Source organism: Falco punctatus (assembly GCF_963210335.1).
Source record: "Falco punctatus genome assembly, chromosome: 5".
NCBI lineage: Eukaryota > Metazoa > Chordata > Aves > Falconiformes > Falconidae > Falco > Falco punctatus.
The window spans coordinates 86,698,052-86,712,554 of NC_137584.1; the positions used below are offsets into that span (position 1 = coordinate 86,698,052).

General features: G+C 44.5%; 1 protein-coding gene across 1 annotated transcript; it reads right to left on the reverse strand.

The window, feature by feature from the left end:
- Window positions 1–1,217: 1,217 nt before the first annotated feature.
- HNRNPU (heterogeneous nuclear ribonucleoprotein U) lies at window positions 1,218–14,196 on the reverse strand. The gene is made up of 14 exons (XM_080390464.1): window positions 13,231–14,196; window positions 12,175–12,286; window positions 11,982–12,055; window positions 9,628–9,767; window positions 7,967–8,066; window positions 6,723–6,835; window positions 6,078–6,341; window positions 5,698–5,817; window positions 5,062–5,190; window positions 4,526–4,694; window positions 3,752–3,991; window positions 3,146–3,348; window positions 2,005–2,076; window positions 1,218–1,582 (listed from the first exon to the last, which is right to left on the reverse strand). Exons 1-14 carry the CDS (start codon window positions 13,970–13,972, stop codon window positions 1,529–1,531), a joined length of 2,532 nt encoding a protein of 843 aa, XP_080246590.1. The 5' UTR covers window positions 13,973–14,196; the 3' UTR covers window positions 1,218–1,528.
- Window positions 14,197–14,503: the final 307 nt, after the last annotated feature.

A 14,503-nucleotide genomic window follows, 5' to 3' on the forward strand; every position in this document is an offset into this window, starting at 1 on the left:
GGCATTAAAATGCAAGGAAATTAGCAGCTAACATTGCCACTACAATTTTACAAAAGCATAAATCTGAACAAAATAGCAGTTAAAACAAATTGAAGCTCTCTGTCCCGACTCCAGGATTCACGATCCACAACCCTCCTGTCCTGCTCCCTGTCCAGTTTCTTCCCCCACTCCTTCCCTCACGTCTGTTTTACAATAAATAGGTTCAGTGAATTTACATGATGCAAGCGCAACTCAAAGACTTTTGCCCTATACATATAACCATGTTAAATTGTGAGATTATACATGTGATATCTCTAACAGAGCAACCACCAGTTCAGATTTTTAACGAAACACGAGTATTTCAGCATGTATACAGTAATGAGTTTGAAACTGTCCAACATCACCGCTTTCATACATTCTCTTCCTCTTTATAGCCTTAAAGGGATTTTAGACCCTGATGGCGACAATCCCAAAACAAGAGTAAAATGAATTTATTTTATTGCAAACAAACGTCTAGAGTTAAATTTCTCCACCCACTTTCTTTAAAGAGAAAAGGAATCAGCAGGCTAAGGAGATACACCCATTTGAGAATTGACATGATTAAAAATTAGATATAAAATGGGTGACTCACAGTTTCATTAGCTTACAAAATGGTGGAGTAACTACTACAAGCACACTAGGTATACAGTATTTTGTGGGGAAAAGAGTTATACAGACACACAGCTAACTTCATATAGATCCCATTAGACAACTGGATTTACAACAAGTTTTGTTTAATAAGAAATGGGCAAAGCCAGCTTCTTTTCAGAATCAAAATGCAGAACAAATGGAAAAGAAATTATGGTGTTGTACCTTCACAAGTTTGAGCCTCCACAAATAATGCAACCAAGTTTACAACTTTAAGAGCTTCTACATACACTCCACCTTCACTATTTAGCCCCAGGTTTCCTCTTTGCCCCCAACATCTTATTGAGTTCCAAATGTTACAAAAAAAAGTCCTAGTTATTGCCAGAAACTTTTACCTCCCCCTCCTCCCCTCCCCACCCAGAAGCTTCACAGAGAGGATGGAGTGTAATATGGAGCTTTACATAGTCTCATGGTATTTATGAGGGCTAAGGAGCCTCCATACGAATCTGGTTGCTAACATTTCTATCGTATTGTGACATGACTCACGACTGTTTCTTAGAAATTGGGGAATGGGGAAAAAGGAGAAAATTCTTTAATAAAAAGACACCAGGTACAAAGCAACGTTTTACTTTTGTTGTGGTAAAAAAAAAGTCACATTTTACAGATAAAATGTAGAACCCTGAAATACTGACACATTCTCTTATCGTGCACAATGCTGAGGTTCTCTTACGAATCACTTTAAAACTGCAATTAAAAATGTACAAAAAAAGAAAAGAAAAAAATCAACCCACAAAGCTTCTAAAAAAGGAACCCGCAGGCACTTCCTCTTGTGGAATGTTTAAAAAGTTAGCCTACTAAAGAAAACAGTCGACTTCTTGTGAAGGTTTTGAAGAAATATGTATCAGTTCATTTATTTGGGTATTCAATAATATCCTTGGTGATAATGCTGACTCCATGGCTTCTGACCCCAGAATTGCTGCAATAAATGGATAAATAGTTAATTTTAACCTGTAATCACATAATGGTTACATTTATTACAGAAAAAAAAAAAAGGCAGCATTTAACAAACATCTAGTTCTCCTGGAACTTGAGCAGATTACAAGTCCTCTCAAACAGCAGCAAGTTCCTAAAGAACCGAAGGCAGTTAAAGAGTTCACTTCACAGTAGTAACGTGAAGCCAAATACTACATACCATGAAGACCGATAAGCCGTAGCTGATATTTGATATATCAAGACCATCAAGCCAGATTAAGTTTTGCACAGAAACTATTTATAGCGCTATCACCTAGCATTAGAAGATTTTGCTACCCAGTTTTGATTACACATTAATTACTACAGACAGTGTTTTGAAACATTCAAGTTAACAATCAGCGGAAAGGTAAAGCTACGACTACTTACACCCTGCTGCCACTGGTTGTAGCCCTGAGATTGGTTTTTGTAGCCACGATTATTTCCCCTTCCTCTGAAGTTCTGCAAGAGGACAACGGTTTTTAATTACTCCACCTATACAGATTTTTCAAAAGTGTAACAATCTTCGCAATCTTGCAAAACCAGTAACGATCTTTGTATTACCACCAAAACACCACACACCATACAGAATCTTTCAAATGCAAGGTAACAGGTTAAAAACCAAACAACCCCCCCCCAAACCATAACCTCCCTGAAAAACGCTAGGATACAAACAGTTTCCCCCCTCTGAAGAACTGTGCCTTAAACATGGGGCAAGAACCTTGGAATTAATAAGCCAGCTCAAACTCTTGTTGCCAGTGGTCTGGAAAGCCAGCTAATCTAGTTTTCACTCACCCTATTTCCAGCTGCTAAACTGCAGCAGGACAACTAAAAATACAAGAGCTTGCCTATTTTTAGTTAGGAAAGGCGGTAGTTGCTATAAGGATGTGTTATCTGATCAGACAAAGGGATATGGGTCACACAACTGAAAATAGAAGAAGAGCTAGTCCACAGAACTTCAAATAAAAGTTATGGTACAAAAAACAAAGGACAATGACACCAGTAGATAAAATATTGCATTTCCCCTGTTTGTCAGCATCAGACAGACCAGAGCCATGGTTACTGGCTTGGGCTCCATCTGCTGGCTCTGCAGTAATCCAAATTATGTTTTCAAATACTTCCACTGATATTCCATCACCAGTATGTCTTTACCAGTTGTGTTTGATACCAGACACCAAAACAAAGACTCTCTCCAGAGCTATTTCCAGAAAGTTCCCCAAATGCTTGGTAAAGAGACACCGTAACCCTAAGGCTAAACAACGGTTACTACTATGTGGAGAGACGGAAAAAAAAATAAAGAAAAATCAAAACACCCCCTAAAAAAAAAAATCTTAATCTTTTAAACAGTCAGCATCAGTGTTTCTCAGGCCAACATTCAGAGCTCTGGGCACATACACTGAACTACAAAGCCAGGCCTTTTCGTGTGGGATTAGCGTAGTACCACAACCAAGTCTGAGGTTATTCACAGCCACCAAACCTTTCTAACATCATCCAAAAAACCAAAAAAACCATTGCCCCCCGAAAGCATCACCTGGTTGTAGTTTCCCCTGTTGGGCATTCCACCTCTGTTATAGTTTCCTCTGTTTGAGTAGCCACCTCTGCTTGGAAAGACAGGGCCACGAGGATATGGGTAGCCAACTGCACCACTGCTGCCACCGCCACCACCGCCACCTCCACCACCTCGCTGAGGCATGTTGCCTCCCCTCCTGTTGTATCCACCACGATTGCCAGGGACTGCAGGGAAAGAGTTACTTCAATCAAGTAATTGTTAGGTCTTAAGTATTTCTTAGGTAAAGATTATTTTTCAAAATAATGATGGTACAGAAGATGTCCATCATTCAGTGCAAAAATGTCAACGAAAATATTAAGTCACCTGGTCAGAGTGAAAAAAAAATGGTATTTTTAACATGACACTTACACCCCCCCACCCCCCCCCAACACAGTCTGGTACGCAAGTGAACACCAAAACTAACAAAAACTGAAAGCTGGGCCTCAAGCCACACGAACAGTGTCATCCAGGACTCTGCCAATCCTCACTTCACAAGTTGGACAATTCACTTTGTACTAATTGCTACAGACTTTCCCCTCCTCCAGCAGCAGAAACCTCCAAAACTGGCTGGCTTATTTCTAGGCTCACCTCCTCCTCTGAAGTTGCCCCGCATGTTGAATCCTCCACGTCCTCTCTGACCCCTATTAAATTGATTTTTATTGCTCTTCTTGTTCTTCTTTGAGCCAGTGTTCTGCTTCTTTTCTGGCGGAAGAGATTTCTTACTTTCTTCTTTATATTGTTCCAAAAGCTTCTGAGCTTCTTCTTTTTGCAACTCTACATAGATTATTTCATCAAAACATTCTGCTACCTCTGGCAGTGTGAAGTTCCCTATAATTGCAAAAACACTGAGTATTCAGCATCTACATTCAGCCACAATCAAAGCCATAATTTAACCACCTTTCTCCCATTCTTCCTCCCACCCCCTGCATTCCCTCAGCATAGGGACAGAATTACATAATTTGAGCATTTAAGAAATGTAACAGTGACAAAAGAAATAAAAAGGTCTTCATGGAGTTGCCAGTACTGTTCCAAACCTCGAAAACATTCTGCCTGTATCTTTTTTTTTCTTTTATAAGCCTCCACTCAGAATACCAGTTTCTGCCAAATATGTCACTTATATAGGGCACTTTATGCCAAGACAGCTTTGTGCATCTGCATGAAGCATATCAGCATAACTGAGTAGTGTTAAGGACTGCAGCAGAGGGAACACAATATAGTGTTATCCTACAAGTTACAATAGTCTTCCAGTTTTGTTTAAGTACAACTGTTTAAGATAAAGTGATTTTTTAGACTTCACGTTTACTTAATCCTTTAAACAGATACTCAGCATCCTAAAATACAGTATAGGATTATGTTCCATGCCTTTCATTTTGAGAACTGCATGCTCTGGAAGATCTTTTCCCTCCACCTCTGCCTTCTTTTGTGTTCTTTGCTTGTAGTCTTCATCTTTTGGGCAAACAACAACTGCTTTGCGCTGGAAGCCTGCAAACAGGCACATTTTTCTCCTCTGCGCAGCTGCAGACACATTTGTCTGAAAAAAATGCAGTAACTTACTACACGTAGCTGTCATTGTAAGAGTTAAGGAAGTCAACTTATGGTGTATAGACTTCACCTCTACAAGAGCTTGCAATGAAGTTTACAAATAACTGGACATAAAGATGCTGCATAATGCAAAGTTACGAGCTCATATCCACGTGTTAAAACACTATTCCTCCCACATCCCATAAATCCAGAAGTTCAGACAAGCATTTGTAGTAATATCTCAACTCTGCGTCCCCTGAATGAGTAGTAAGTCAGTAAGTGAAACAACTGCTATTACAATGTAACTTTAATCCCATTTAATTACTGCACTACAGCCTATAACAATTTCCTTAACCATTTGTCACTGAAGCTTCTACCTGATCCAAAATGAAATTCCGCTTCTTACGAGCTGCAATCTCAATGAACTTTCCAAGACACTGTGGAGCTCTCTGCAACAGCGTGTTAAGTTTTCCAGTGTCCGCCATCTGCCGCTTAAAACCTGCAACCTACAGAGAGATTGCCAGAGTTAAAAAAAATAGCCCTGATACATGTGGCTGATGTTTTTTTTCTAAGTATTTTTCACCTGGCTTCAAGGATTGTTCAAATTCAAGGCCACAGCTACAAACTTTTGAACGAAATTCCCAAAGCCTCCCAAAGACAGAAGAGCTTTATACACACAAAGACTCTAGGTGAATCAATACAGCTGAACCTAAGGTACACACCACATCACTAAGTCAAAGCTAAATGTTCTGAGGACAGCAACATAAAGAGAAATAGAGATACTTAAACAGTCAACAACAGCTGACTGTTTCTTATGCAGTACCACAAAAAGCTTCAGAATCCTGCTGTGCCATGTACAAGTTAGCAGCCCTGCAAGATAAAAATCTTCTAGCTAACCAGTAGCTGGTTTCTTGTATTTCTTTGATACAAAAGAGTCCCATGGTAGCCAAAGACCTCAGGTTTACAGCGAGTCTTTAACGTATGAACAAACAAAATACTGTATTATCACTTACCATCATTTTGTCCATAATAGTATTTGTCCCAAGAATGTTGTATTTCCCAGGATTTGCTGCTGCATGTTTGGTAACCCATGTAGTCTTGCCAGCTCCAGGCAAGCCAATCATCATCACCACCTATGACGACAGATCTGTACTTGAGATACTAGTTCAAAGATTCTTCTTTAATACTCAGCTTAGACCAGCAAGCCTAATGTAAACCGAGTGAGGCTCGCAGGGGCACTGGGGTTACGTATGTGTGTGAAGGGTCACAGGATACCAAGTATTAAAGCTCCCAAACAAAAAGGTCAGAGTGGTGTTGTACAACAGTCTGCCTAAACTCTACCACTTCTGTTCATCTATTTTAACAACTTTCAGATTATCACCAAGAAACTTACCTCGCAATCCTTCTTTTGCTCAGGTCCCTTTGGTCCTCGGACCCTATCCTCCAGGGGGACCTTCTGGATGAAGGTGTATTCTTCAGGTACAGGAAAGTAAGGTTCCTCCTTCTGACCAAAGTTGAACTCAACTGCACAGTTATGGCAGAGAACATGTGGGAAGAGTGGTCGCCCATCAAGAACCTCCTTACTTATTTTGAATGCAACACCAAGCTCTTGTCCATTCTTGGAGTATGAGAGTTCCACTTCGTCACCATCAAAATTCTGGTTTTCAGACAAAGCATTAGTTTGGATAGTTACTCACCTCGCTCTATAAAGTTTTATTAGTCGTATCACTATGTTGGCTATACACTGCTACATCATAAAGTAACTACTTAAAAGTTGTCTTTAAGTTACTGGCAACGATCATCTTGTTTAAGATTCTTTTTTTTTAAAAGCTTTAAACACATTTGTCTGTGCATATGTGATCTTGACCTGTCGACAGCAGTCACTGCTGGTAGGCAATACCTGCTCTTTCTACCTCCTCCCTATGTTAAATACTCTCTCTTGCTCCAAGTTTCTGTGTTTGATTTACTGCTTCTCATAAAGCAGGCTAAAAATTCAAGGGTGTTTTTCCTCAAAAGAAAATATTAAGTGAAAACTTACAGCAAAACATCCAATCACATCATTTTCATCAAACTTCTCACCAAAGTCTTCAGTCTCACAATTGCATGTCTTTATTCCTTTTAGAGAATACCCATAAGAAAATTCTTCTTCACCTGAAGAAGTAATTTAAACTTATTAAAAAGAGGCATTTTCACCTAACCTTCTAGAAATACAATCACTTCACAGCTACTTAAGCAAGCTGCTGTTCAGAATGTTCTTATTCATGCCAAAACAAGCCATGACCCCCAAAGAGCTACAGCTCATTCTTTTATTCACAAATACTATCACTTGAGATGGAACAGCAGCATCTCCCCATCCCAGTTTTAAAAGCCTCATGCTGCTGGTTCCAGATTCATGTTGACACAAAACTGAACTGCCAGATAAAGACATGAGCAAGCATTTTTAAAGACCTGATTATGTATCAGTGTACCTGCAGCGTAGTTAGTCAGATAGGCTTTCTGACTTTAGTCTCCAGTAACACTTACCCCTCCCCATTTTAAAAGGGAGTTTAGGCTGAATGTCTGCTATGCAACAGCTGAGGATGAAGCTGCAAGGAACAAGCTAACAGGAAGCATCAACCACAAGGATTCAGGTGAAACTTAAGTACTTAACTAGAAAGCTGCTGCTGCTGCCAGAACATACCAATTAATTTACATTTCCCACAAAGATGCATCTCAGCAGCAGGTATCAGCTATCAATACCATTATGATCAGTTCCCATATAGGTAATGAAGTCGTACTACTTTCTCCTTAGCTACTTTCAGAAATGAGGATTCTCCCCCCAAGCCAAAAGGATGACAATGTAGTTATCCAGGAATTTTTCTTCACTGGTTCAATCTTACACCATGCCCCACACTTCAAAGAAGTGGGGGGAGGAGCAGGAAGTGGAAAAGGGCCAGCAAGAAAAACTCTCTTCCTATTTTATGATGCTACAAGAAAAGGAGAAATCCTTAATCTTATCAGGTCTTCCAGAATGTTCTCCCACAACCCATACCTGACCACTAAAAGAATTAACTCTCAAATCACGTACTCCTTACAGGCCCAAATACTTAACCATTTTATTTGTTCCAAATAATAAACTTTCTCGCACCACATTCACTGAACAATTCAAGTTAAGACCACTTTTCAAAACACACGAATTACAGTCACTAAGCTTTTCCCATCTGCTAAGAAAAAAAAAAAACTTAAAACTTCAACCATGCACATAGTAACACAAAAATAATCAAATGTTCAAGTCTTACTTACCAAGCAACATTCCACTTGTGTTCAGTGACCAGCCAACTCGTACTTCATGTATGTCAATGTCTTTTGTATACAGGTGTTTAACAGGAATCTTTTCTGTAACCTATTTTTAAATTATTCATGAAAAGGTACGTAGTATTTATTAGACAGTAACAAGACGGGAACACAAAGGCAACATCTGGAACCTTTACACTTTGGTTAAATCTTTGCTAAGTCTGAGCAATCACCTTCTGCAAAAATAAAACATGCTTAAGTATGTGAAACCATAAGCCAATGGCTAAATAGTTTCATCTCCTCATGGGGCAATGAAGATGCAAGATACCATATACCTTCAAAGCACCTCAAAGCCAGAGCCCGTCCCTCTCAGCAGACAAAAGCCTTAATCTTTTTGATACTGTATTAAAATCACAAACAAGATGTGTGTGTGTATATATGTATTTTAAACAAATGCCATAAACTTGGGGTTAACAGTAAACTACTTTGCCAGTAAAATATGATGATGTACTAAGAAATGGTTTTATATAGACTGGGGAAAATATTATACTCCTCCCTTTCCACATTAAGCAGACTTCCTGGGCAAGCTGCCAGCTTCCAAACAACATAACCAGATTAAAAAAACCCAAACACCTAAAAGCACTGGAGTCTGTAGGCAACCAGCTATTTTCTAACAGCCTTTACAAACTTCACCAAACTAAAGTGAGAAACTGATCAGCATCCTACCAGTTTTCCACAACTATTCAAGTCAGGTGACTGAGGTGAAACTGATTTGAAAGTGAACAGGGCAATAAATACTGACATCAATTTCACTTCATTGGCCTTCTAAAGTTAGGGGTACCAACAGACACAGAAGTCACTCAATGCAAGAGCATGAAGAATGGGATCACTACCCACTCCTCACCATAGGGGGTGTATTTGAAAGCACTAGAGGGATAGAACAGAGTAAGCATTTATATACACAGGCACATCATATGCAAAGCAGCCTTCAACACTGTTAAGTCAGGGGAAAAAAAGTCAGGCTTTGTACTTCCTGTTATCCTTTAATCAACAAACAAGAAATCTGTTTATTACAAGGCTGATTGACAAAGAGTGTTCTTATCGTTTAGGAGAACTCTTGCTCCCAAAATGAAGTACCTGCTAAACACTCCTATTCACCGTGTTTGCAAGTCAGAATTATTCAGCTTGGAAGGGACCTCTGGAGGTCATCTAGCCTAAATCCCTGCTTAGAGCAGGTCAAACTCGGACTAAGCAGGAACAGAAAAAAGGACTGCTGGGATAATTTATATTCCCTTTTTAAAAGAAGCCAAGCTTTCTGTAATCTTCTGAAAGTACAAGCAAACTTCTGACTAGCGAACATCAAAATTCTTAAAGTGTTGATACATGAGGCGCCAAATAAATTATTGATTCAAAAATGAGACTAGAAGTTATACATTCAGGGCAAATGCAAGCTTTTTGTTTTGTTAAATCGAAGTTCTTATACAAGAGAAAGCAGTTCTGCAAATTGAGCCACCTTTTATCATGAACCATTTCACAGGCTCATCAGAGGCCTTCTGAAAGTCCTGTTCACCTGAATTAGTTTCAACTAAGTCCACAAAACCTGTCAAGTATAAAGAATATTCTATTTAAGCATGCAGAACAGTTTCCCATAAAACATCGGTTTAACTCACCTTCATCTCAAAGCAGACTTTGCCTTTGGAAACTCCATAGGAGGCTCTCCCTCCAGCCCAAAGGAAAGCAAAGCTTTCCATGGTCAGAGAGGAAGCACTAAACCGGTCTCTTGAGATTTTAAAATGCAGGTCACAGTTATCTGCCAACATAAAAATCATTCTCTTTACTTGAGTTACAACATAAAGTACAGTTCTCCAAGTTTATGCATTAAAGGCTGACTTCAGCTTTCAAAGGTGATTTTGAAGACAAACCGCCAGCAAGCGCTCAGCACCTTTCAGGAAAGCCACTGAACACATGCCTAGACGGAGCTACAGACTGAAGCTCAGCCAAATACGTTGGGTATTTCCGTCAACGCAGAGCAGAGGAACCTGCATTGTGCTCTCTGCATTATTTGCTAGATACCTTTTTGAAGCCTTCTTACCCCCCATGCCCAAACCTAAAGGCAGCTGACAAGTAAATAGGAACACAAGTATTTTTGTTTAAGTACTGAAAGTAGTACTGTCTTTGGTTAATATAGTCAATTAGCAAGTCCAATTAGATTAAGCCAATTAAAATGAAATCAGTTAAGTCAAGTACATATAGGTTAAAAACACAGAATGCGGTAAGAGAACCTATCTTACCTAAGAAACACTACCCGCACTATGAATTCACCTACCGCTCTCAGAACTTAACTGGAATCCCTGTTTTACAGGCATCCTCAGAGCTGCATACCATGAAATTTCAAATTAATCTTCTAGTAGGTTTCAAAAAGACAATAAAAATGGTAAGACAAGGTGCAGGATATAGCACTTCAATGCCCCAGACCAAAGAACCTAGAGAAGAAACTCCAAACTTATTCGAGAGTTACAAGGAGCAAAACGAGCACGGGATGAGTTGTTCTGCCCTGGTATAAAATCAGCACGCAGCCCAAGTACCCGAAAATGCATTCTTCCCTGTATTACTGTAACTGTCATGCATGATTTTGTTTGCATACAGCCATCCCCAGTTGCAACTACAGTATTTGCGATCCGAGTGTATTCTCATCAGTACTTCTATTTGTCACCTGAAACCAGATAAAATTACAGAGGAAACCCACCCATGCAGGTTTACTTTTGGAACAACAAATGAGAGCAGAATTGGTAGTTCCAGCTTCCTTGTAAGACATTGGTAATAAAAAGCGCTTGAGTGCTAAACCTCTTATTTGTCTGGATCATTACGGTCCAGAAAAAAGCACACCAAGTTGTTATGCAATTCAGTCTTAAAGCTATGTTTGATTCTGATCTCTGAGCAGTCTAGCGACACACTGATTTAAAGTTTGCCCAGTAACAAAACTTTCTACTAGAAATAATGAAAAGTAGTCACTACTCAGTTATTGCAAAAGTGAGCAGCTCCCACAAAGGTGGCTGCTCACCAAGTTAGCAGCTAATACTTGAGATTTAGTTACCAAAGTGTCAAGGATGGCATTTTCCACAATTTACTTGGCTATGAACTAACAGCTCCTTAATTTCAAACATTTATTGGGAAAAAACTGCCCTAACTACTGGCAAATATGCCAGACAACACCAAAATTTAAGCTTTCCTTCTGTGGCACTTTCAGAATCCAGTAAATTCCAGCATCACTTATTCAAGATTTCCAATACCACACTAAGCCTTTACTTACCCTCCAGAACACAAAACGTCAGCTCTGCCCCAGTCATGGTACATCACCACTAACAGTGGCATTTGTAATCTGCCTCAAAATCAAACCCACTGTTTCTGGGTATTTGTCGATTTCTGTGACCAATTCTCTCTGCCATCCTATTTGCACAAATCACCCCCCTGCTCTGCAAACTCCCAGGTTGCATGAATCGGTCACTTTTAAAGGAGGCCTTACCTGATATTTTTGTTAAATTTACCAGAAAATGTGGAAATATGCTCTGCTGGCCGACATGTAAACAGGGCCTCAGCAAGTTATGCACCAACCTCACTTTTCAAATACCACTGCTACAACTACCTCCACTACTGACTCTCAGGACTTTCTGAAAAGGTGAAAAGCTCGTGTGCTGTTATCATTGGTTTCTGAAGCTGTTTCCAGGGTATTCTGTGCTCACTCTACACTTGCCACCTTGCTTTTCAGGCTAGATTAGTGTTCTGGTTAAGATCTGCTCAGAAAACTCTATGCTATCACAAGCTTCATGGAAAACCCAAGCTTATCACTGCTAATATAAAGACCTATATATGCTTCTGTTCTTTTCTATACTGAAAATGAGTGGAAACACCTTTTCTAGTAGGGTTTTTTTTTTCCCTAGAAGTTATTTAGTAATGGAAGACAAGAAATGTATCCACCCCACATTTCAGAAAGTGTGGTTTTAAGATGAAAGCATGTTTTACTCACAAGTGTCAAGACAAACCACTGTATCATCAAAATGTTCATCTTCTTCTTCAACAGGTGGTTGAGGGGACTTGGCCCTGAGGAAAACAAAACCGAAGGATAATAAAGCTACATGCGTTTTCACACTGCTAAATTACACATTTCTGCAGTTCACTTCTCTTTACCAAAAACGCTGCCCAGCATCATGCTCATTTACCTGCTGTATTTATTTTCTTCAATGTATTCAAAATATCCACGGCCATGGTCTTCACGTGGTCTCTTCACTCCTCTCTTCTTTTCACCAGGTTTTTGTTCCGTTTTAGTGTCTCCTATAAGAGAATAATGATTTATTTTAATTACACGCAGTGATTCTTTAATCGGGAATGAAGACCTATACAATGGTTCCAGCTTGGAAACCGTTAAGAACCTACAGCGTGACCAAAGTACCCTAAAGAAGAATTTTTCTTTGTACCAAGATAAAAACGCGCCTCTGGAATTTTCTGTAAAGACTCAAAATTCGTCTGCTAAATCGCTTTATCTCGAGTGCTGGTACACTCCTTGATGTTAATATCCTCACAGAAAAGCGAGACGGAGAAGGGAAAAAATAATGATATCAAAAAAAAAAAAAAAAAAAAAAAAATCGCGGGGGGGGGGGGGGGGGGGGAAGGCAACACAAAACCCTCCCGCGCCGCCATGCCGCCCCCCCCCCAGCAGGACATTCCCGGCCGCTCGCAAGGACACCGCGCGATCCGCACGACTGCGCCTCCTCCCGGCAGCCCGGCGGGAGCCCCGCGCGGGGCCGCGCCGCCCGGCTGCCTGCAGGGAAGGGATTCCGCCTCCTCCCGCCTCCATTGTACCCGGCCTTCCCAACGCCATCCCGTGCAGCGGCCAGGCCGGAAGTGACGTCACGCCGCCCAGCGCTCCTCAGCACAATACAGCGCGCCCCAGCGGCCCCTCCGCCGCCACCCCTCCCCCCCCCTCGGGCCCGCCGCCGCGGCCCCTTCCCCGCACCTCCCCCCGCCGCGGCCCCTCCTCCTCCTCCTCCGCGCCGCGGCCCCTCGCGGGACCCGCGCCCCTGCTCGCGCCGCGGGGCCCGCGCGGCAGCACGCGAGGGGCGCCGGAGGCGCCGCCGTCGCGCCCGCGCCCCGGAAACCGCCCTCCCGGCCGTCACCCCCCGACCCCCCCCCACGCCCCCCCCCCCCCCGATGGGAGCTCCCGCGACGGGGGGGATGGGATTAACGGCCTTTCCCCCCTCCCTGCCGCGCACACTCACCCCCGGTGGCCTGGGCCCCGGGGCGGCCGCCGCCACCGCCGCCTTCCGCTTTCTTCTGCTGCTGCTGCTGCTGCTTGGCGGGGCCCGCCGGGCCGGAGGCGGCCGCCGCCGGGGGGCCCGAGGCGCCGCTGGCGCTTTTGCCGGGGGCTTCCTTGGCGGCGCCGCGTGGCTGGAGGAGCGGCGGGGGCTGCTGCTGCGGCTGGGGCTGGGGCTGCTGCGGCTGCTGCTCCCCGTGCCCGTTGGCGTCCCCGGCCGCAGCCTCCTCCTCGTCGGCGAGCTCGTCCTCCCCCTCCTGGAATCCCTGGTCGTCTCCGTTCTCATCCTCCTCCTCCTCCTCTTCCTCCTCCTCGCCGCCCGCCTCCTCTTCCATGGGGCCGCCCCCGGCCCCCGCCCGCTCGCCGTTCTCCTCGCCCAGCTCCATGGCGTCGCCATCGGCGGCCTCCAGCCCTTCCTCGTCGTCGTCCTCCGCGGTGGAGGCCGCGGCCTGGTCGGGGCCTCCCCCCTGGTGGAGCTGCGAGGCGCCCCCGCCGCTCTCGGCCGCCTCCCCCTCCATGCTGCCGTTGCCAGGCTCGACTGCGCTGCTGGCGGGGCCTCCCCCGCCGGCCTCCTCTTGGTCTAGCGCGGCCTGGAGCCGCTCCATGAGCTCGGCCTTGAGGCCCTTATCGGAGAGGCGCCGCTTTTTCAGCTCCTCCTTCAGCTCCGACACCTTCAGCTTCTTCACGTTCACGGGCGAGCAGCTCATGGCGGCGGCGGCTCGATCCCTGGGCGGCGGGGGGAGGGCGACGCTGTGCTGGGGCGGACGGCGGCGGCGGCGCTGGGTCGAGGCCCCGGCGGGAGGCGGCTGGGTGGGTGGCGCGGCTGGTTCGTGCGGCTGCGGCAGCTGCAGAGCGGACCCGCCTGGCGCCAAATCCTTTCACCGAGCTCGCGAGGGAGACGCGCCTCGCGGGGCCGAGCACGCAGCACTGCCCGCCCCGCCCCCGCGCACGTCGTCCCTCCTCCCCCCCCCTCCCTCCCCGCTACCGTAACGGCCGCCGGCGCGCGCCCGTACCGTAAATACCCACCCGAGCGCAGCGGCGCCGCGCGAAACCCGCCGCCTTCACGCGTGGGGTGCCCCGCTCCGCGGCCGGCGCCGCGAAGGGCGGCAGCCGCTCTGCCCCCGCCCGCCCCGCTCCGCAGCCGCGCCCGCGCCATGTTGGCCGGGCGGCCGCGGGAAGCCGTTCTCGTCCCCTCAGCGCCGCGCCGGCGGGACGGGCACCGTGCCCCCCAACTCCCC